Source organism: the organism of the source record quoted next, unplaced genomic scaffold (assembly GCF_019419815.1).
Source record: "Pyrus x bretschneideri cultivar Hongxiangsu unplaced genomic scaffold, Pyrus_bretschneideri_v1 Contig53, whole genome shotgun sequence".
NCBI classification, from domain to species: Eukaryota; Viridiplantae; Streptophyta; class Magnoliopsida; order Rosales; family Rosaceae; genus Pyrus; species Pyrus x bretschneideri.
The window spans coordinates 1,281,432-1,305,504 of NW_025999791.1; the positions used below are offsets into that span (position 1 = coordinate 1,281,432).

General features: G+C 36.9%; 2 protein-coding genes and 1 pseudogene across 6 annotated transcripts; 2 read left to right on the forward strand and 1 right to left on the reverse strand.

Moving 5' to 3' along the window:
* The first annotated feature begins 481 nt into the window (after positions 1-481).
* LOC125470866 (metal tolerance protein C2-like) lies at positions 482-20,146 on the forward strand. 5 transcript variants are annotated; one of them, XM_048570579.1, is made up of 10 exons: positions 482-1,046; positions 1,141-1,249; positions 1,350-1,389; positions 1,902-1,978; positions 2,659-2,747; positions 3,415-3,484; positions 3,747-3,780; positions 3,884-4,027; positions 4,117-4,206; positions 4,318-4,607. In XM_048570579.1, exons 1-10 carry the CDS (start codon positions 629-631, stop codon positions 4,417-4,419), a joined length of 1,173 nt encoding a protein of 390 aa, XP_048426536.1. In that variant the 5' UTR covers positions 482-628; the 3' UTR covers positions 4,420-4,607. The 5 variants fall into 5 exon arrangements, 3 of the variants coding, with proteins under 3 accessions (XP_048426536.1, XP_048426537.1, XP_048426535.1); XM_048570580.1 differs by lacking the exon at positions 4,318-4,607 and adding an exon at positions 20,096-20,146 and having other exon boundaries at positions 484-1,046; positions 3,742-3,780; positions 3,877-4,027; XM_048570578.1 differs by having other exon boundaries at positions 490-1,046; positions 3,742-3,780; positions 3,877-4,027.
* LOC103959501 (probable L-type lectin-domain containing receptor kinase S.5) lies at positions 7,206-9,802 on the reverse strand. The gene has a single exon (XM_048570577.1). It carries the CDS (start codon positions 9,621-9,623, stop codon positions 7,623-7,625), a length of 2,001 nt encoding a protein of 666 aa, XP_048426534.1. The 5' UTR covers positions 9,624-9,802; the 3' UTR covers positions 7,206-7,622.
* Positions 10,913-13,578, forward strand: LOC103958879 (annotated as a pseudogene).
* Positions 20,147-24,073: the final 3,927 nt, after the last annotated feature.

Here is a 24,073-nt window from a genome sequence, read left to right on the forward strand (position 1 = left end):
TTGAATAATTCTTGAATGATGATTACAATAGCAGCCATAAGGCTTAACTCGACCCTTGGGAGGTTCAGGGGAGTTTTAGGGAACTCAAGAAGTAAACTAGACGTAAAACAAAAAAAATTCTTTGATTTTATCTACCAACTATACTAAATTAGATTTGTGGTATCTAGTTATCTACCATATCAGCATATATAAAAATTGGGATGGAAATACATATTGATGTGCGACATCCATTTTTAGGGACTACAATATTGATCGATTTTTAATTTCAAAAATTATTTTGATGAAGTGAGTTAACTTCAGAGATTATTTGTGATAAAAACTTAAAATTTCATTAAAATTTACGACGGAAAACCAGGTGGGCATAGCAGCACTAAAAAGAACCACAATAAAAATCGTCTGATTCTCAAATGTACTCCGTTGATCCGAAATCAGACGGCAGGCAAATTCCACAAAAACGGGACCCCACATTTTTGAACAAGTCGTGTTCTTCAGCCTGGAGCTCCGTTTACTTGACTCTCAGTCTTCTCCTGTCCCTCATATTAGGGGTTTCTAAGCAAGTATGAATCTCAGACTTCGATCCTTTCAATCCAAACCCTAACTATTCAAATCAGATTTCCCATCAGTCTTCATGGACAAATCCAATTCCTTCAAAGCCTCTCAGAATCCATGGAGCGCCGACTTCGGACTCGGCGCCACCGATCGAAGATTGGCATTTTCCCGCCAAGCCTCGTTCCAGCCGCACCGCGAACCTCCGCACACGCCGGTCTCCATCAATCTCAACGACTCCGAGGCGACGCCGTTTCTCTCCCGGAGCGTGTCCAGCATCGACGTTCCGCCGGGGGCGTATCTGACGGAGGAAAGCGACAAGATTTTCGGGGGCCGGAGCGTTTCTGCCGAGAAGTTGTCGGTTTTGGTGGTTTTTGAATCGGTGTTTCGGATATTAAGGTCCGGAAACCGGTATATGAAGAGGTTGTTCTTGTTGATTTCGCTTAATGTCGCGTATTCGACAGTGGAGTTATTTATTGGACTCTTCACTGGACGTATAGGTTCGAAAAAAATCACTGATTACCTAAATTTATATGAAATTTTCGATGTTATCGTTCGAAATTTGGTTGAATTGTTTTTTTGGTTTGTTTTCAGGTTTGGTGTCTGATTCTTTTCATTTAAGTTTTGGTTGTGGCTTATTAACGTTTTCGTTATTCGCTATGGCGGCTTCTCGAAAGAAACCGGATGAAATTTACACTTACGGGTAAGATTGTTAGTAAGATGAGTTGGAAGATTAATGTCTTTGGGCATAATTTGGTTTGAGAATGATGTGTGTAATGAGTTCCTTTTATTCTGTAAATCAGGTATAAAAGGCTACAAGTTCTGTCTGCTTTTACCAATGCTGTAAGTATTTCACATTTCCCGTATCATGGCATATCATGGCAATTTGCAGCCTTTCGTAGTAAATTAGAAAGCTTTCTTTATGCATTTTAAGATATGTAGTTTCTCTATTTTTAGGTGACGATGTTTGCGTAGAGCATTAGTATTTTGAAACACTTTGATTCTATTACTTTTGTGTCTTGTTAAACATTACTTGTGTCTGGCGGAATTCTTGGCACCGGGAACAATCCATATTGTTAAAAACTCAAATTTTTGTGAATTTTTAGTACAGATTTTCTTGGTTGCAATCCAAATGCCTTTGTTTTATTCGGTTATAGACATTTTTAGATGTTGCCTTTCTGATGATGTATATATGTTTTCGCTTTTACATCTCTTATGTAGCTCAACTTGTTGCATTGGATGAGATTGCCATCCCTTTTCTTTTTATTTGATCGTAACTATTGAATTATTTCCTTCCATGTTTCTGCTTGGCTAATATATGGACTTTGTTTTGATTCTGCTGCACATGTAGACAGCTGTTTCTTTTGTTTATGTCATTCTCCTTGGCTGTCGAAGCACTTCATGCTTTCATACAGGATGAATCTGAACACAAGTAAGTTGGTTATGCAAACTACAATGATCTGACATTCAACAATTCAGGGTCCTTTTCCAATGATTGTGTCATTTGAACTTAAATTTTCTTCATATTATGTATTTTGCCATATACACTTTTCACTTCCGGGATCACTATTTCATTTGCCTTCTTTCATTGTTGTTCCAAAATATGTTATATATATTTATATTATTTCATGTGTCTTCAGATGGTTGTCTTTGTGGTCTATTATTATATGTGCTAGGCATCATGCATGTGAGAAATCCCCTAGGCTAGTGTGGTTCATTGACTTGCTAAGACATTACTGTTGAAGACTAATTCTGAGAAAGTTCATTTTGGTGTAACATTAAAGTGTAATTCTAATATTGTCTTCAGTAAGCTTTGTAGTTTAAAGCTCTGCTGTATCTTTACCAAATTTTTTGTAGGTCACATGTTTAATAAGTATCTCTGACTTAAAATGGGCAGTTAGCAAGGGTATCAGATGATTTTATTTGAAAGTGATCTCATGATTTGGTACATAGTAGATACTTATGTATTTTTCAAATAAATTGGACCTGGATTTCCACTGGTCTATTCATCATTAGGCAAACTACTGTGGTAGAAAATTTTTGGTTACTTGTTTTTGTGGTTGTAGTTTTTATTCTGATGGATTTTGTCTTCTGCCAATTATCTGGTTGTAGGCATTACTTGATTGTTTCGGCTGTGACAAATCTACTGGTGAACCTTATTGGTGTTTGGTTCTTCAGAAATTATGCTCGTGTAAATCTTGGTAAGTTTTCAGCTGTATTTTATGTTTTGGCATTGAGACCATTTGTGATTGACTTGACCGTCTATGAAATTCACCATGGTATTTGTTTTTGGGACTTCCCCTTAACTACTGAAAAATTCCCCAGGGTTAGTCTAATTAGAATATTTGCCACTGCTCTTTTGCATTCTTTTAAAAGTTCAGGATAGTGGAGTTAGTATATAACTTGGTGTGCAACTTAGTTAACTTGGCATCAAAGGCCAGAGAAATCATTCTGGTTTTTGCCGTAACCTAAATATTTACAGTAATACACGATCAGTTGAAAGATTTTGGCCTACAATCGGAAAGTAAAGTTTTCCATGACACATTGGAATGGTGCGGTCACGTTCCTTACACATACATTAGCCTCATGATATGTTGTATTTTCTGGAGACCACTGGTATTGGTGTATCCATCAGTGTTCCGTTTAGCCTTTATTATCTTTGTGCATCCTAATTAAGTGACTTCAGATCATCACAAAACAAATATAGAGGCTATTGGTAAATGTGTGGGATATGATTAATTTATGCACACTGTATCAATGTCTCATGCCCCTTTTAAGGGCTTTACTTCTGTGTATGAGCATTGGGAATGATATTTTTTGGTTTCCATCCTTTACTTCTGTTTTATGTGGTGCACATATGTTATGCAGTTTACAGACATGCAGAAGATATGAACAATCACTCTGTTTGTCTGCATGTTCTTGCAGATTCAATTCGCAGGTACAATATGCTTCCTCTCGTTATCTCTTTTTGTGAATACATGTAACAACAGAAATATTGTCTTCCCAGTCTGTCTGGCAGCATAAGATGATTATATTGCCAGACACTGAATCTAGACAGTTAAATCAGTTTATTCTTATTAGAATTCTGTTCCAGAATCGGTCTGCCAACATAAGTCGAGCGAGACCCTATGTAACTATATATATTTATCATGTGAACTTCTATCTGAAGCTGGTATATGGAAATTTGTTTCCCAGTGCAGGGTTGATATTGGCATCCTGGTTTCTGTCAATTGGGTGCGTAAATAATGCTTGATTTTCTGTCTATTTTTCTTCTATTTTGTTTGCCTTGTTTTTTGTTTCCCATTTTGAGATTCGTCTTCAACTATGTAGGGTTCAGAATGCAGAGGTTTTGTGTTTCGGATTAGTGTCAGTTGCAGTTTTTATGCTCGTAATGCCACTATTTAGAGCGAGTGGTGGTATTCTACTCCAAATGGCACCACCGAATGTTCCACCTTCAGCATTGAGCAAATGCTGGCGACAGGTGGTATATATTTATTGAAATATGGCGCAATACTAATGTTTTGTTAGTAATGGAGTTATTGATGTTTGATTGACAATATATTTCGTCAGATTACTGCCTGTGAAGATGTTTCTGAAGTTTCACAAGCGCGGTTTTGGGAACTGGTTCCTGGTCACGTTGTTGGGTCGCTCTCAGTACAGGTAACAATTATTGTAAATCAACTTCTGTACTACGTGCATTTTGATGCAGTCAATTGTCGATGAGGATATTCCACCTTTAGAGGGTCTGATTTTAGTCGATGATGGTAACAGGTAAAAAAGGGGATAGATGATCGCCCCGTTCTTCGATATGTTCACGGTTTGTACCATGATTTGGGAATACAGGACTTGACAGTGCAAGCTGACAGTGTTTGAGAAATTTTTGTTCGGCTTTCTGCGTTGTTTGGTAGTTGGTGAAGATGGCATTGGATCCGAGTCTAAGATTTAGATTTGTTCTAACTTTTTTCATTTGAAGCCATGGTGTAACCAGTGGGTGAAAAAAAAAAAAGTCTAATATAATTATACATTTATAATCAAATACATTTATGTTTTAACGACCTGAATTTTTTTCCTGGGTCTGCATTTGACATTCAGTTAAATGACGGTAGATACAACATGAAACCACAAACACTAAACGGTAACAGCCGACCCAATTATCAAAAAACTAAGAGCATCTCTAGTGGAGTCTTTAAATATGAACAATCACCGTATAAAAGGGTGTAAACAAATACAGGGGCAAATTGAATCTCCAATGGATTGGAAAGTGAGTCTATAGAGACTTATTGGATGCATATTGGATAGGGACAATCTTGAGTTGAAAATGGGGCTCACAATTTTAATGGAAGCTTTTAATGCTTTTAATTAATTAAAAAAAATGTCAACATTCACAAAAAAATGTGCACCTAATCAAAGTATAACATAAAATCATAAAAAAAAAATATTAACATTAGCAAAAAATATGCACCTAATCAAATTATAACATAGAAGCATGAAAACTTCAAATTTAGAGATTCTACTATGAGGTCCTTCAATAAGTACTAAAAAATGGTGGTGGAAGTCCCTAAATAGGGATTCCATTGGAAACGCTTTCAGAGTGTCCTTTTAGTTGAGCTTAGTGACATTGCTTCTTCAAAAGGAGAACCTGATGGTGTGGTTGGAGGAGAGGGGATTGGAATTGAGATTGAATTTTCTGGTTTGGGGGCATTGATCTTGATTTGAATCTTTTGTTTTGGCTTGGCAGTGATCAGGTTCAGCGCAAGAAACATATTAGGTGCCTGTTATTTTAAAAGTTAAGGTGGTAAAGCCAACGAATTGGATAGGGCAAGTGATGATGAAATGCTATTGTCATATTGTACTTGTTCAGTGATTAAAGTCACAAAATTCTTGTCATGTTTGTAATTAAATATGAACAAGCTTGGATAGGGCAAGTAACTAAATATGCAATGCCCTGTCACTCAGTACTACGGTCTGATGATATATCTCTTCGCTTAAAACTGACAAACTTGATGGTGTGGATGGAGGAGAGGGGATTGGAATTGAGATTGAATTTTCTGGTTTGGGGCATTGATCTCGGTTTTAATCTTTTGTCCGGTTTGGCAGTGATTAGGTTCAGCACAACAAGGAGATTGTTATTAGCACTTCAAAAATCTCATTATACACTCCTCACAAGTGTATTTTTCTTTTTAATTATAGAAAGTTTGAAGTGTCAAATGAGATTTTTAGAATGCTAATAACAATTCCCCGCAACTAATATATTAGGTGCCTGTTATTTTAAAGGTTAAGGTGGTAAAGCCAACGAATTGGATAGGGCAAGTAATGGTGAAATGCAATTGTCATATTGTACTTGTTTAGTGACTAAAGTTTCAAAATCCTTGTCATGTTTGTAATTAAATATGAACAAGCTTCGATAGGGCAAGTAATTAAATATGTAGGGGTGGGCACGGTACGATTCAGTGTGGTTAAACCGTAATTTTTTGTGGTGAGGTTCGGTGCGGTTTTGAAGCCAAAACCGAAATGAAACCAAACCGTTTGGTTTGGTTTAGTACGGTTTCAAACGGTTTCGGTTTAGTTTTGAGAAAAAAATGTATAATTTAAAATATACACCTATTTATGCATAAGACCGTCAAACCTGCATGACATCTCTACCCCTAATAGACCACTCTCCTCAGATTTAGCTTATAATTCTTGGGTGGTACGTTCTACTTCTAGCCATTTGGACTTAGTTGTGATCTTATGACAAATCTTGCCAAGTATTTTCCAACAGTAGTAATTAGTGGAAGGAGTAGAGATAAGGCAATGATTAAGTCATCAATATAAACTTGAGAAAATTTGAAATGTTCATCAATAAACACTGTATTGCACATAAAAGAATTTTCTCATCTAATTTGGTTCTACAGGTAAAAGGATTTGTACAGTTAAGTAATGTATATTATGCCAGAAGCCATGGGATGGATATAATGGTCCCACCAAGGCCACTAAAGCCTTGCGATGGCAAGAACCACACTACAACCATGGATAAAAAGGTCAGCCAGGTCGCATGCAGAGATGCAAGCAGCCAGGTCGCATGCAGAGATGCAAGCAGTGAGTTCAGGGTACTGATGTTGATTGTGGAAGAGATGAAGATGAGTTTTGAGAGAGAGAGATGAAGATGGGTTTTAAGAAAGAGAGAGACAGACAGATGCAAGCAGTGAGTTTAGGGCACCAATGTCGAATAATGGTGCAAAATTGGATGACTAGTCTAGTTGAACTAATTAAAACATAACATTCAATATATGGTGTGGTTTCAGTTTTGGTTTCGGTGCGGTTTTGAAAACCCAAAACCGAAACCAAACCGTTTTCTTTGCTACGGTTCTATTTTGAAATCGCAACCATTTCAAAATCGCAAAACCAAATTGTTCGGTACGGTTCGATTCGATTCATGTTTCGGTTTTGGTTTTCGGTTCCAAGTGCCCACCCCTATAAATATGCAATGCCCTGCCACTCAGTACTATGGTCTGATGATATATCTCTTTGCTTAAAAGTGAGATATCTTGGGTTCGAATATCGTGGATGGTGAATTCAATACCAAATTATGTTGACCATTGTGTGGTTTAGCCGAACTACCTCTCCCCTAATGTAAAAATATTGATGCACTAGAAAAAAAAAAAAAAAAAAAAAAAGAAAGAAGCAATACCCTGAAATAAATAAAATGCAAAATAGAGATAATTAATGTAGCATTGTCTGCAGCCTGCAGGGAAAGTAGCCCTTGGCTTTTCCTAAGCGGAATTTTTTTTAGTACAACGATATACACTAGGAGAGAGGGAGTTCGGTTAAGTCATACAATGATCAACCTAATTTGGTATCGAATTCGTCATCCACGAGATCGTACCAAAAACCTCTCACTTCCTAAGCGGATTTATTACAAGACCTAAGCGTAAAGCAGAGGGGTTATGAGTGAATCAAGTGCTTCGGTAAAACTTCTATCCTAATTAACTTGCGTGATACGATACAAATGAACACGCATAACATATACACATACATTATTTCTTACATTTCCAGAAGACAAAGGCTTCTCTTGATTTCTGATCTGGCTATATTAGTCATCTTCCGCTGAGTTCTGTGTGTGCAGTCAGTTGACCTCCAGCCACATTAGATTCTGTATCGTCTTTGAACGATGGAGGCATGGCCGGCCACACAAAAGCAGGTCGTTCTTGGGGCAAAGCTGGCAGATGAGCTTCCCTTGTAAGAACCATAAGGACGGTTCTCATAGACGGCCTCTCATGTGGATTAGGGTGGCAACACGTTAACCCCAACATCAGCACGCATGCCATATCATCCTCGTCGATGTCTCCATCCATTCTTGAGTCAACAGCTTCAAGGATCCTTCCTCTTCTATAAAGATCCCACAGCCAATACACTATGCTGTTGTTGTAGTTGTTCTGTTCGTTTTGATTACCAGGCCTTCGTCCACAGACAACTTCTAGCATAAGAACCCCAAATGCATAAACATCCGTCTCAACAGTTGCCCTTCCAGTTAGAAATGTCTCCGGAGCCATGTAGCCTGGCGTTCCTGCAATCTCATTTGTGGAGTGGTGAGTCAAGTTACTTTGCTGAATGGTACGTGCGAGCCCAAAGTCTCCCAGCCTCGCGATGAAATCTGAGTCCAGCATGATATTGCTGGCTTTGATGTCTCTGTGAAGCACTCTCTTCTCACATCCATTGTGAAGATAATCTAGCGCCTGAGCAACTCCAAATATTATGCTGCGCCTTCTTTCCCAGCTCAGTGTTGGTTTGCCCATCTCCGTGCCAACACTCTCGTCCCTGTATACAAATCTGTCTAGGCTTCCATTTGGCATGAACTCATAGACGATAAGAAGCTCATGGCTTTCGTAGCACCATCCAATTAGTTTGACCAGATTTTTGTGACGAAGGCTGCCGATTGTGGTGACTTCTGCTATGAATTCTTGCTTGCCTTGATGCGAATTCTTTGAGACTCGCTTGACTGCTATCTCTTTATCTCCCAGGAGTCCCTTATAGACGGTTCCAAAGCCACCTTTTCCGAGCTTGTTCTTGGGATTGAATCTGCCTGTTGCTCTTTGAAGTTCTTTCAGTTTGAATTTTGTTGGAGCCATGGAAGTTGTTTGGATCTCATCTTGAATCCTCGGAAGCACATCCTCGTTTTCACCTCGCCTTGTCCAGAAGAAGTAACAAGAAACTCCAGTTACCAAAAGTAGTACTACTACTGGGACCAGAATCCAAACCCACAGCAGGTTTGAATCTTCATCTATATGCGAAGAGTTGAACTCCCACGACAGGATGCAATTTAGCTGAGTGTTACTGCCCGTGGAAGCTGAGAATCCAACATAGACCTCCTGCGAAAGATAGGTTGAGAGATCGAGAGTGTGAGACAAAACCGGAGCATTCTCCATTCCTTCCGTAGTTTCATTGGTCTGGGAAACAAAGACGGTGATGTTCTGGTTGGCATACTCAATTCTCACTGTGTAATTCGTTCCGCTTGATAGATTAACACCATAGCCAAGCAAAGGCACTTGTTGAATCGAGTAAACGCTGTTTACGTCCAACCCCACATGGTTGTCATCCACATCTTCTGCGTAGCTCTTTCTTGTGTCGAATTCTACTGCCACTATTTTAGCTTCAGCAGATCCGTTTGACGCTGCATTTACAATTCCAAGCCATTCACCTGTGCTGTTCTCCGGAAGAGCGGAGCTTTCGGTTAAGATAAAGGCCAAGCCTTCACCACCTGGGTTGGTTTGCGGAGCGATGTTAAGTACAAAGGTAGAATTGAAAGAAGCTGTGCTGCGATCGGCGCCTTTGCCTTTCCCCCAAAGTTTGAATGGTTTTTTATACAAAAACCTTCCAGCTTTGTTCACGATGGAGGCCCCCCTAACATCATGAGTCACTTGGACGGCGTTTAAAGCTATATTTGAGTTGTTGAATACAAAATCCTCATCATCAACGTTGTCTCGAAATGTGGGATAGCTAAAATTCAAGCTTCGTGCTGGATTAACAGCACACAAGTGCAAGAGGGCCAGTAGGAGGACTGCAGACCTTCGTATCAAAGAAACTTGCATCCTACTCATGAAGGTTTTTCGGTACAGAGTTCGAGAGATCGAAAGAAATCCAAGGTAGAAGGTGAGGGTTAATTTCAAGGTTCAAGTAGGAGGAGGACACAGTTTTGCAATATATTTAAGCTAATTGAGGGCAGAGTCTGATGGCTTGTATTAGAAGGAAAAGTCGATCGATTCGAATAAACGGATTTAGAATTGTATTGTGTTCATATTATTCAGCATCATGATGGTTACTTGAGGATTGAAAAGTCAACAAAACTGGGGTTATTGAATTCCTTTTTTATACTTCTAAACCTGTTTTTTCTCCTAACGAAATTTGCATGGAAAGTTCACTCACAAGGAAGAAACCGAAAAAAAAGAAAATTTAGGAGGAAAAAGTAAAGTCAAGATGGATGTTAAAATACTTTAATATAAAATACATTCATGAAAGTCAGTTTGAGCACAAGAAACGAATAAAACATGTTATTATTTATAAATGTTTGAACCTGATAAAAAAAAATACTAAATAAAACAAAATTTTTATTAGTTTGAGCACAAGAAACTAAAAAAAGATATTATACATGCATGTTTGAACTTGATAAAACAATACTAATAAAACAAAATTTTCAAACTGGGCCCACATCAGCCCACTCCCTCTTCCAATTTCTATAACAAAAATATTATTTTTATCTATGTACCATTATTTGTACCATTTTTTTAATATAAATAGAATTCACATTTGTTTGTGGATAGAGATGATACAAATGATAGTAAATTAATGAAATAGAATGTACCAATATAAGTTTAAAAAATGGATTAGTGAAAAGATTGAATGAATTTTTAATAAAAAATGGTACATTTTATATTTCAAAAAGGCATATTTTTCATATAACAAATTGGTATATTTAAGAATGGGTGCATATAAGATTATACAAACTTATTGTAGTTTTATTTATATTTTGGAAATGTTTGAATTGAAAATTAATTAGGAATTTAATAAGGGTGTGAGTATTAAAACTCTAAATCAATTACTAATTTTTATTATAAAAATGATGTAACTTACATGTAATTCATTAAAAAATAATGTAACTTACTGATAATATCTTAACCAATAAACATTAAAAACTAGAGACCATATAATAATTTTTTCCTATTTTTATTATACACAACTTAAGTGGTAAATGTGGCATTTCCACCGTTTCCACCTTCAGCGCCACCGGCACCAAATTGAGAGAGAGAGTGAAATTTGGGAGAATGAGAGGCCACCGAATTTGTGAGTTGTGCCTAGTTGTAGGAGGTACTTCAACACACGAAACACACAGATGAACGTTGCACTTCCAACAACTGAATCGCATCCTTGGATGGATTTTAGCACAGTCCTCCGCAGCAGTTATCGCCCCATTCTCCGTCGAGTATGAGGGTGTGTTCAAGAGCCTCGGGTGTAAGAGTTTGGAAGAGTAAAGCGACACTTGCACAACCATAAGCGAATCCCCAGCATGCTGTCCATATGAGACGGTTTTGAGAGGAGTGTGAGTCAAATGAATGAAGCCAGTTTCTAGGTAATTCAGAAAAAAGTCATAAAATTGCGGTTAATGAATTCATTTTTTATACTTCTCTAACCTGTTTTTCTCCTAACGAAATCTACAAGGAAGGTTCACTGCCAACTGACGTGATCAGGAAGAAAATTAAGAAATATAAAATCCTCTTCTCATAGATTATTCCGTTGATTCAATTTGGAAATTCTTGAATTTTGTAGTATTCTCATGCAAGTTAAGGTCTTTCCACGGGAAATTCCTAGAAAATATAAAGTTAATTAGTTCCAATATTAAATTTAGGTCTGGTAGCACATGTCCGTCTTCACTGTGCAGATTAAATAGAATTGGTCACTCTGTATAAAAAATAATAGGTCGGCCACATTTCCTTTAGGCAGAACGATTTCTTGCGAGCAAGAGTAAGTGGACTTAAGTTACAAGATCATTGACAATGTGTGTGTGTGTATATTATATGCCCATTTAACCATGTCAAACTTCAAATATCCAAACTGTTTATTTTTTAAGTTGCATCTCATAGACCAAGCTTTGCAAAATATTAGCCAAATCGAACATGTTTGAGGCATCAAATTGAGTTTGTTTTCAGGTTTGGGGTCGGATTCTTTTTAGTTAAGTTTTGGTTGTGGCTTATTAACATTTTCGTTATTCGCTATGGCTGCTTCTCGAAGAAACCGGATGAAATTTACACTTACGGGTAAGATTATTAGTAAGATGAGTTGGAATATTAATGTCTTTGGGCATAATTTGGATTGAGAATAATGTGTGTAATGAGTTCCTTCTATTCTGTAAATCAGGTATAAAAGGCTAAAAGTTCTGTCTGCTTTTACCAATGCTGTAAGTATTTCACATTTCCCATTTCATGGCAATTTACAGCCTTTCGTAGTAAATTAGGAAGCTTTCTTTATGCATTTTAAGATATGTAGTTTCTCTATTTTTAGGCGACGATGTTTGCGTAGAGCATTAGTATTTTGAAACACTTTGATTCTTTTACTTTTGGTGTCTTGTGCAACATTACTTGTGTCTTGCAACATCTTGGCACTGGAAACAGTCCGTATTGTTGAAAACTCAAATTTAATTATGGGAATTTTTAGTACAGATTTTCTTGGGAAACTTGCAATCCAAATGCCTTTGTTTTATTCTATTAGGTCGTGTCCATATACACTTTTAGATGTTGCCTTTCTGATGATGTATATATGTTTTCACTTTTACATCTTTTATGTGTCTCAACTTGTTGCATTGGATGAGATTTCCCTCCCTTTTCTTTTTATTTGATCGTAACTATTGAATTAGTTCCTTCTATGTTTCTGCTTGGCTAATATACGGACTTTGTTTTAATTCTGCTGCACATGTAGACAGCTGTTTCTTTTGTTTATGTCATTCCCCATGGCCGTCGATGCACTTCATGCTTTCATACAGGATGAATCTGCACTCAAGTAAGTTGGTTATGCAAACTGCAATGATCTGACATTTGACAATTCAAGGTCCTTTTCCAATGATTGTGTCAGTTGAACTCGACGTTTCCTCATATTATGTATTTTGGCATATACACAGTTCGCTTCTGGAATCACTATTTCATTTGCTTTCATTTTTGTTCCAAAACGTTTCATATATTTATATTATTTCATGCGTCTTCAGATGGTTGTCTTTGTGGTCTATTTTTACATGTGCTAGGCATCATGCATGTGAGAAATCTTCTAGCGTGGTTCATTGACTTGCTAAGAAATTGCTATTGAAGACTAATTCTGAGAAAGTTCAGTTTGGTGTAACATTAAGGTATAGTTCTAAAATTGTCTTCAGTAAGCTTTGTAGTATAAAGCTCTGCTGTATCTTTACCAAATTTTTTGTAGGTTCACATGTTTAATAAGTATCTCCGACTTAAACTGGGCAGTCAGCATGGGTATCAGATAATGATTTTATTTTAAAGTGATCTTATGATTTTAAAGTGATACTTATGTATTTATCAAATAAATTGGACCGGGATTTCCACTGGTCTATTCATCATTAGGCAAACTACTGTGGTAGAAAGTTTTTGGTTCCTGCTTTTGTGGTCGTCGTTTTTATTCTGATGGATTTTGTTGTCTGCCAATTATCTGGTTGTAGGCAGTACTTGATTGTTTCGGCTGTGACAAACCTACGGTGAACCTTATTGGTGTTTGGTTCTTCAGAAATTATGCTCGTGTAAATCTTCGTAAATTTTCGGCTGTATATTATGTTTTGGTATTGAGAACCATGTTTTGGTATTGTGAACCATTTGTGATTGACTTGACCGTCTATGAAATTCACCATGGTATTTGTTCCCTTAAACTACCAAAAAAATTGCCCAGAGTTAGTCTAATTATAAAGTTTGTCACTGCTCTTTTGCATTCTTTTGGGAGTTTCTTCAAGATGATTTGCATAGTTTACATGCTGAACAGCTTTCTTGCCATGACAGTCTGTAGTTATGTGCCCAAACTTATCACAAATATGACATTTAGGCTTTCCATTAAACCAACACTCACCAAAATAAAGTTTATCATAGGATTTGCAATAATTTTTAGCTGTATCAGTAGCTGGTGCAGACTTTCCTTGTTGATATGTAGGCCTATTATCTCACTTTTTCCCTTTATTCTTCCAATTTTTCTATGGCTTGAAGTTCTAGTTTGCATTATATTTGTTCTGTTTTGGGAGTAACACTCAAACTAGCAAATGCCTTTTCATTTTGATTCTTAGAATGTCTCTCAATCCTTTGCTCATACCCTTTTAGAGTAGCAATCGCATCTTGAACATCTATAGTCTCCAAATCCTCAGTATTCTCTATTACAGACACAATACTATCATAGGACTTAGGCAAAATTATAAATAACTTCTGCACAATTCTTTGATTACCAATATCTTCACCATAACTTTTCATCTGAATAACTAATTCAAGCAATTGAACAAGATATATAGAAAATGATTCATGCTCACCCATTCGAGTGTATTCAAAATCACGCCTTAAGCCTTGAAGTTTTACAGATCTTACCTGTTTGTCTCCCACAAACTCTTGCTTCAACATATTCCAAGCCTCATTTGCCATTTATAGTGTAGCAATCCTTGGAAAGATCTGATCAGAGACTGCACTCTGAATAATGCCAAGTGCCTTCACATCTTTGGCTATATTATCCCTTAACAGCTTGCTCTCGTTCGCAGTAAGTTCATCCTCCTTCTTACTGGGCCAACGAAGCCTTTCTCAACCATATCCCAAAGCTTATGGGATCGAAATATGGTCTTCATTCGTATGCCAGTAATCAAAGTTTTCCCCATTGAAAACTGGTGCACAAAGATCTGCACCACTCAATCCAGCCATGTTAGACTTGTTATCGAGTAACCCAGAAAACTCAGAAACTTCAAATTCCTTCGTATTGAAACTTGATTTAGCTCACAATCCTCCAGTACCTTGATTCACAGATTCACGCCCAGATTTGGAAAGAACTTGGCCTTAAGGCCATGTTAGAATATGTTTGTTTTGATGATTAATGAAAAATAGTGTGTATGAGTCCTGCACAGAAGATGCACGTTGCTTGAAGATGAAGAAATGAGAGAGAGCTAAGAATTTTTGGATTTCATTTCAGTTTTCACACCGAACTTTTGTGAAGCATATTACCGTTACAACCATATAGGAGAGAGAGTGAGAGTTTTTCTTTCTTACATCAAGCAAATCTAGCCCTTCATTCATCTAGAGATAGTTACATGTGGCAAGATTAGTTACTTAACTAAATGAATCTAAGATGCGCACTTGGACTGTGATCCAAGGGCTTACATTTAATCGAAAAATAAAACAACTTTAAGAGCTTATTCAGCCATTCCATTCTTGCAAAACACTTATGCACCAACACTTCATTCTAAGTATTTGGCTGCCTTTACTCCAAGTGCATTTATGAGATATTCAAATCAATCTCGAGCAAGTGCTTTGGTAAATATATCTGCCAATTGTTCATTTGTCTTGCAATACATCAAATCAATTGTTCTATCTTGCAATGCATCTATGATAAAATGAAACCTTCTGTTGATATGCCTAGTTTTCTAGTGAAACATAAGGCTTTTAGTCATGGCTATAGCTGAATTATTGTTACAAAGTAGTGGTGTAGCATCAACTTGCTCTTCTCCAAAGTATGCTAACACAAACCTCAACCAAATGGCTTAAGCAGTGGCTTCTGTAGCACTAACATACTCAGCCTCTGCAGTGGATAAAGCCACTCTTTGTTGTTTGACTGATGTCCAAGAGAACACCCCAAATCCAAAACTGAAAGCATAACCAGAGGTAATGCTCATGTCATCCTCACTCCCTGCCCAATCACTGTCATAGTAGCTAGTTAGCATTGCAGATTTTCCCTTTTCATACTTAATTCCATAGTCTAGAGTTCCTTGAATGTATCTCAGAACTTTCTTTGTTGTTCCCATTTGTTTCTAGTGGGATTATGCATATATCTTGCCAATAAACATGTTGCAAACATCACAACATGTCTTCTTGTAGTTAATATAACAAACTGCCAACAATCTTCATATACAAACTTTTATTAGCACATTCACTTCCATTAGATTTGCACAGTTTCTCATTAACTGCAAGTGGAGTAGCCACTAACTTACAATCCTTGAGCCCAAATTTCTCCAGTAATGCCTTTGCATATTTCTTCTGGTTTATAAAGATACTCTTCTCAGTTTGAATCACTCCCAAACTAAGAAAATGATGCAAAAGGCGCAAATTAGTCATGTCATACTGTTTCATCATTTCTACTTTGAATTCTTCAATCGTAGCTTTAGAACTACCAGTATAAATGATATCATTCACATATAATAAGACAATTAAAATACCTGCATCAGTGGATTTAATGTATAGAGTAGCTTTACTTGGACTTCTCTTGAAACCAGATTTGTTGAAATAGGTGTTAATTTCATCATACCAAGCTTTGGGAGCTTGCTTTAATCAATACAACGATTTCTTCAACATGTAAAATTTGTCTTCGTAACCACTGATCACAAAACCCAAGGGCTGATCCATATACACTTCTTCATGTAGAACATTATTTAAGAATGCAAACTTAACATCTAGTTGGAATAATTTCCAACCCTTTTGAGCTGGCAATACAATCAAGGTCCTAATGGTATCCAATCTAGCAACAGGTGCAAAAGTTTCATTAAAATTGACACATGCTTTTAAGAATAGCCTTTAGCTACTAGTCTTGCTTTATTCTTTTGCACAGATCCCTCTAAGTTCAACTTTGTCTTGTAAGCCTATTTCACCCCAATAACTGGCTTATCAAATGGTTTATTAACTAAATCCCAAGTACAATTCTTCTTTGTCATTTCAATGTTAGCACTCATTGCTTGCTACCATGATTCATCCTTTGCTGCTTCTTCAAAGCACCTAGGTTCAATTATGTAGAGATTACATCTTTCATATACTTCATTCAAACTTCTGAACTTGAGAGAAGTGTGATCATACTCATGTGGACTTGTGTCTCCATGTTCAATGACATTACTTGCAGGAGAACCAAGTTCATCATTGCTTATATCATGAGATTCTTCTGGTGTAAACTGTATTATTTTAGATTCAACTATGCTCCCTTCTTTTCCATATGTTTCTTCAGCATTATTAGCACCAATTAAGACTTCCATGATCTTTGCAGTCCCATTCTTCCAATCCCAGATAGCATCCTCATTGAAAGTCGTATTCCTGGATATTATCACCTTTCCAGTTTCAAGATTATAAAGTCTATAACCCTTCTCACAATTTTCATATCCCAAAAATATACATTTGTAGCTGGTTTCAGCCAACTTTTGTCTTAGCTGATGTGGAATGTCAGCATAGCACAGAGATCCAAATAACTTCATATGCTTAATCTCACACTTGCTTCCACTATAGTTTTCAAAAGGAGTTTTCCTTTCCTAAGACTTAGTAAGACACCTGTTCAAAATGTACACTGCGGTGTTGACAACTTTTGCCCAAAATTCAAGGGGAATGCACTTCTCAATCATCATGCATTTAGCCATTTCAATTATGGTTATATTCTTCCTTTCTGCTATACCATTTTGTTGTGGTGAATATGCCACAGTCAATTGCCTTTCTAACCTTAAGCTTTCACAGAACTGTGTGAATTCAAGTGATGTGAATTCACCACACCTATCACTTCTTAATTTCTTTAACTTGTAACCACTTTGTAATTCCACAGTAGCTTTGAACTTCTAGAACACATTGAATGTTTTAGACTTGTTTCTCATAAAATAAATCCAGCATATTTTAGTACAATCATCTATAAAAGTGAGAAAGTATCTATTCCCAGCATTTGTAGAGGTTTGCATAGGTCCACATACGTTTGAATGGACCAATTCTAGTGGAAATGATGCTCTCTAAGTAGCTTCCCTTGGGAATGCATCCTTGCTATGCTTGCCAAGTGCACATCTTTCATAAATAACTCTAGCATACTTCAATTTTGGCATACCAATAACCATTTCTTGCTCTTGCAATTGTTTCAATGAATTCACATTTAAGTGACCCAATCTCCTATGCTAAATCTCTGCAGGCTGACACACATTAGCTCTCATTACAATTTGAGTTCCTAATTGCAGGTTCAGAGGAAAGCTTATGTTGCCTTTCATTGGAACCTTTACCACTAGATTAGTGAGAGAACTATCTTCATAGACTTCAACTTTATTCCTTCCAAAGATAAGAAAGTAGCCATGCTCCATCATCTGTCCCACACTTAGAAGATTTTCCTTTAAACCAGACACCAACATCACTTCTCTTATATATCTTTTCCCTAGTTTTGTTTACACCACTAAGTTTCCTTTGCCAACTACATCCACCAGTTGCCTTGTGCCTATCTCAACCTTGGCAGTCACTCTTTTATCAATGTCAACCAACAAATCTTCTCTACTTGTCATATGGTTTCTGCAACCACTATTTACATACCACATATTCTCAAGTTTCTTCATAGTAGCAACATGACAAGCATAAAACATAGTGGGAGTTCTTCAACATGATTTGAATAGTGTACATGCTGAACAACTTTCTTGCCATGACAATTTTTAGCTATATGCCCAAACTTATCACAAATATGACATTTAGGCTTTCCCTTAAACCAACACTCACCAAAATGAAATTTATTGCAGTGTTTGCAAGAATGTTTAGCTGTATTAGTAGCTGGTGCAGACTTTCCTTATTGATATGTAGGCCTATTGTCCCACTTTTCCTTTTATTCTTCCAATTTTTTTGTGGCTTGAAGTTCTAATTTGCATTATACTTGTTCTGTTTGGGAGTAACACTCAAACTAGCAAATGCCTTTTCATTCTGATTCTCAGAACGTCTCTTAATCCTTTACTCATACCCTTTTAGAGTAGCAATCACATCTTGAACATCTACAATCTCCAAATCCTTAGTATTCTCTATTATAGACATAATACTATCATAGGACTTAGGCAAACTTAGCAATAACTTCTGCAAAATTCTTTGATTACCAATATTTTCACCATAACTTTTCATCTGAATAACTAATTCATGTAATCGAACAAGATACACATAAAATGATTCATGCTCACCTATTCAACTGTATTCAAAATCATGCCTTAAGTCTTGAAGTTTCACAAATCTTACTTGTTTGTCTCCCACAAACTCTTGCTTCAACACACTCTAGGCCTCTTTCGCCGTTTATAGTGTAGTAATCCTAGGAAAGATTTGATCAGAGACTGCACTCTGAATAATGCCAACGGCCTTCGCATCTTTGACTATATTCTCCCTTAACAGCTTGCTTTCATTCGCAGTATGTTCATCCTCTTTCTTTGCTGGACCATCGAAGCCTTTCTCAACCATATCCCAGAACTCATGGGATTGAAATATGGTCTTCATTCGTATATGCTAGTAATCAAAGTTTTCCCCATTGAAAATTGGTGCACGAAGATCTGCATCACTCGATCCGACCATGTTAGACTTGTTATCATGTAACCCAGAAAACTTAGAAACTTAAATTTCCTTTGTATCGAAGCTCGATTCAGCTCACGGTTCTTCAGTACCTTGATTCATAGATTCACGCCCATATTTTGAAAGAACCTAGCTCTGAGACCATGTTAAAATGTGTTTGTTTTGATGATTAATGAAAAATAGTGTGTATGAGTCCTGCACAAAAGATGCATGTTGCTCGAAGATGAAGAAATGAGAGAGAGAGCGCTAAGAATTCTTGGATTCCATTTCAGCTTTCACACCAAACTTTTGTGAAGCATATTACCGTTACAACCATATAGGAGAGAGAGTGAGAGTTTCTCTTTTTACATCAAACAAATCTAGCCCTTCATTCATCTATTCTACGAGATAACTACATGTGGCAAAATAAGTCACTTAGCTAAATGAATCTGAGATGCACACTTGGACTGTGATCCAAGGGCTTACATTTAATCGAAAAATAAAACAACTGTAAGAGCTTATTCAGCCATTCCATTCTTGCAAAACACTTATGCACCAACATTGATTTTTGCTTTCCATTTGAGATGTTCTTTTAACTATGTAGGGTTTAGAATGCAGAGGTGTTGTGTTTCAGATTAATTTCAGTTGTAGTTTTTATGCTCGTAATGCCACTATTTAGAATGAGTGGTGGTATTCCACTCCAAATTGCACCACCGAATGGTCCACCTTCAACATTGAGCAAATGCTGGTGACAGGTGGAGTATATTTATTGAAGTATGGTACAATATTATTGTTTTGTTAGTAATGGAATTATTGATGTTTGATTGACAATATATTTCGTCAAATTACTGCCTGTGAAAATGTTTCTGAAGTTTCACAAGCACGGTTTGGGAATTGGTTCCTGGTCATGTTGTTGGGTCACTCTCAGTATAGGTAACAATTATTGTAAATTAACTTCTATACTAAGTGCATGTTGATGCATTCAATTGTTGATAAGGATATTCTACCTCTAGTGGGTTTGATTTGGTCGATGATGGTAATAGGTAAAGAAGGGGATAGATGATCGCCTCTTTCTTTGATATGTTCATGGTTTGTACCATGATTTGGGAATGCAGGACTTGACAGTGCAAGCTAACAATGTCTGAGAATTTTTGTTCGGGTTTTTGCATCTGTTTTTTTTTTTTTTTTTTTTTTTTTTTCATTTGAAGCCATGGTATTTCTAGTGGGTGAAAAAAATGTCCAATATAATTACACGAGAGAGGAATTTAATTGGATCCCATTTGTGTCATTGTAATTAAATATTTTTCTCGTTTATTGAAGGAAAATAATTGTGTTGGCAAAGGAGTTTTACGATTTTGTTCATGTTTCATTAGTTTGCATTTTGTTGTTATGTCTGATCTCATATTAAAAATCAAATAAATAATATATTACAAACAACTAGAATTAATGAAACATAGTACAAATTCATTTATAATCAATCCGAAGAAAATAAATTCAACTATTGCTAATACAAATTCATTCACAACTTTTACATTCAACCTGAATTTTTTTTTTTTTTTTTTTTGAATCTGCATTTGATATTCAGTTAAACAACGATGGTAGATAAAATATGAAACATCAAACACTAAAATCATGAGACCGGTAACGGCTGAGCTAGGCATCAAAAGGAGAACCTGATGGTGAGTGTGGAGTCAAAAATAATCAAGAAAAATATAGAGGTGACACATGGATTCTAGGGTGAAAATGACAAAATTACCCTCGAGGAACATCGGAACTCCTACGCGCGAGCAGTGGATAACCATCCCTCAATCAAGTCAAAAGTGCCCAAAATATGTATTTATTCAAAACCTATTTCATCCATCCTCATCAAATATCCTCCACAAGGTAACCCCCAAGTCTTTCCTTTCAAATTATATTAATTAGCTAATTAATTGATTTATTATTCAATTAATTTATTAATTAGCTACAAATCATGAATCTCACCTAAAAAGCCATCCAAGTGGCCGGTCCATCTCCTCCCAAAGGGGCCGGCCACACCTCTATATAAACACTCTCATTTTCTCCAAAACTCAATTCCAACTCTCTTGCAAAATTCTCTAAGTTCTCCAAACACTTTTCCCTCAAAATTCTAACTTTGGCATCGGAGGTTCTTCGGCCAAAGCCCCCCATTCATCGTGGGCGTGTGAGGCTCTTGGCTTTGACCTAAGTTGTTACTTGTTTTGTAGGTGCAATTTTGTCCAAGAGGAAGAAGACAGAAATTTGCATCCACAATGAGGATGGAGAAGAAGAGGGGATTGGACTTGAGATTGAATTTTCTAGTTTGGGGCATTGATCTTGATTTTAATCTATTGCCTGGTTTGGTAGTGATCAGGTTCAGCACAGATAACATAGTAGTTGTCTGGTATGTTAAAAGTTAAGGTGGCAAAGCCACCGTAATCAGATAGGGCAAGTGATGGTGAAATGTAATGATTGTAATCTACTTCTCCAGTCACTAATGTCAAAAAATCGTCTTCATGTTTGTAGTTAAGTACGAATTCATGGCCGACGTGAAATTCTTTTGATGAAGCCCACTCGTATTAACAACGCCACTAGAACTCTACCCTTCATCCCCACCAACTGTATAAACGGTAGCGGAACAAGCACCAAAGAAAAGCATCGTGATGATGAAACTAGGCAATAGTATTTCTTAGAGCCATGACTATCCTATAAACAATAAACAAGCAAGTATCGAGTACATTTTACTGTGAGTAAGCTTTAGAAATAGGAATGTAAATATTGTGTAAATATTAGAGTCTTTTATTAGGAAGGATATCTCTTGTGTCCTTTTTTAGTTTTCCTTTGAGAACAAGGATTGTATATATTATCTACTTAATTATGCAATACATGAAAAATTAAGCCATAAAATTTTATTTGGCATCAGATCCTTATTGTCGTAACCTTAAACCGGAAAATAATTTATGTACCATGCCGCTACTGCAAGGGTAGTGCTTGCTGCCTTGCTGTGAACTGTGTGTCCCCATCGTGTGCCTTGTTTCTGCTATTTGCAGGAAATCATTGGCCGTGAATCAAGATGACCCGTGTCAAAGACTCATGGCTGAAGTTGGATGGGGGTCTATGTACGACCACCGACAATTCAGTTATAAGGCTTGTAGTGATACATAATGATGCTTCAAACGTACCGAATACCGTAAAACTCAATGGATCAAATTATCCTCTTTGGTCCAAAGTATTGGAGATGTGTATTGTTGGGCGTGGTAATAAAGGGTTCATGACATGGAGTATTAAGGATCCCAAGGAAGGCAGTGTCGAGTATGAAACTTGGGAGACTATGAATGCAATTGTGAAATGGTAGTTGATTAATTCCAAGGATCCTACCATCATGGGGTTTTTCATCCATCTTCATACCGCTAAAGAAGTATGGGAACAAGTTGCTCGAACGTATTATGATGGGTCTGATATCTCTCAAATTTATGAGTTGAAGGTAAAGTCATTCTGACTTCGACAAGAAGGGCGGCCTATTGATGTATACTATGCTAATCTCAAGGCTATCTGACAATAATTGGATCAAAGAAGACCAATCAAGATGGAATGTGCTATTGACTTGAAGATACTTCGAGAGATCCAACTGGATTGTGTGTATGCTTTTCTAGCAGGACTCGATGATATCTTTAATAAGGTACATATATTTTGAGAATTCAACCTTTACCATCCGTTGAGGAAGTGTTTTCTGTTGTTAGGCGGGAAGGACAACGCCATGCTACTATGATGGGAAGTAGTGTCGTTGAGAATCAAGGAGGAACACCCCACGTGGCTATGGTATCACGACTACCATCTTCTGGCCGGTCCTATAGCTCATCTTCATCAATAAATTCTCACCCATTTACTCAAGAAAATAAAGATGATTTGAAATGTACTTTTTGTGGGCAAACTCGTCATATGGAAGATACATGTTTTAAAAAACACAGACTACTTGAATGGTTCTCGGAATTGAAGAAAAAATTACATGCAAATGAGCGTGCTACTAATGGGGCTAGTGGGAGTCGTGCATCCATAGCCGCTGCAACACCTTGTAAAAAGGAGGTCGTGTATACTCAAGGGGATTTGGGTCAAACTTTGTTGACTAAGACCAATCCTAGTAAATCCTCGTCCAATACAGGTACTGTTGGATGTGTTCTTTTAGCGTTCGGTACTCAGCACCATACATGTTGGATTCTAGACTCTAGTGCAACAGATCATATGACATTCGATAAAAAGTTATCTACATGTATGACAATGACTCATCAAAAGTGTGTAGCAACAGCGAATGGCACCACTGTCGTGGTGACTGGGGCGGCACGGTGGACATTACACCGTCCCTCTTTTTTCACCACTGTTTGCTTGTTTCGTAGTTGTCTTATCATTTATTATCTATTCCCTAAGTTACTGAGCAATTGGATAGTGTTGTACTTATGTATCCGTTTTTTTGTTTACTTCAAGATATTCAGACTAAGGAGATAATTGGGCGTGGCACTAAGAGAGAAGGGTTGTATTACGTGGATGACGTCATTCATGGCAGAGCTAATACAGTTCAAGCATCATGTACTAGTAATCTGTAAGAAGTTTGGTTGTTGCATCGTTGGTTAGGACATGCTTCTTTTAGTTATTTAAGGCGTATGTTGCCTAGTTTGTTTCATGAAATAAAAGAATCAGACTTATATTGTGAAGTATGTATTCTTGCTAAGAGCCATCCTGCTTCATTTTTTCCTAGTATAAATAAAAGATTGCTTCCATTTGAGCTTGTGCATTCAGATGTTTGGGGGCCTTCGCCCGTTAATACCGTTTCAGGGGTTAAGTGGTTTGTTACATTTGTTGATGATTGCACTTGTATGACATGGGTATATATGTTGAAACATAAAAGTGATTTTAGTATGATTATTCGGTCTTTCTCTCAGATGGTGGCTATACAATATTCCTCTATTATTAAGGTTCTTCGTTTTGATAACGGGGGTGAATATGTTAAATCTGAACTATCTTATTTTTTT

Bases quoted from the DNA above. Each gene is read 5' to 3' on its own strand.
- LOC125470866 (XM_048570578.1), top strand. From the start codon at position 629: ATGGACAAATCCAATTCCTTCAAAGCCTCTCAGAATCCATGGAGCGCC. The intron at 1,047-1,140 runs GTTCGAAAAAAA...GTTTGTTTTCAG, and splicing joins ACTCTTCACTGGACGTATAG to GTTTGGTGTCTGATTCTTTT. The intron at 1,979-2,658 runs GTAAGTTGGTTA...ATCTGGTTGTAG, and splicing joins CAGGATGAATCTGAACACAA to GCATTACTTGATTGTTTCGG.
- LOC103959501 (XM_048570577.1), bottom strand. From the start codon at position 9,623: ATGAGTAGGATGCAAGTTTCTTTGATACGAAGGTCTGCAGTCCTCCTA.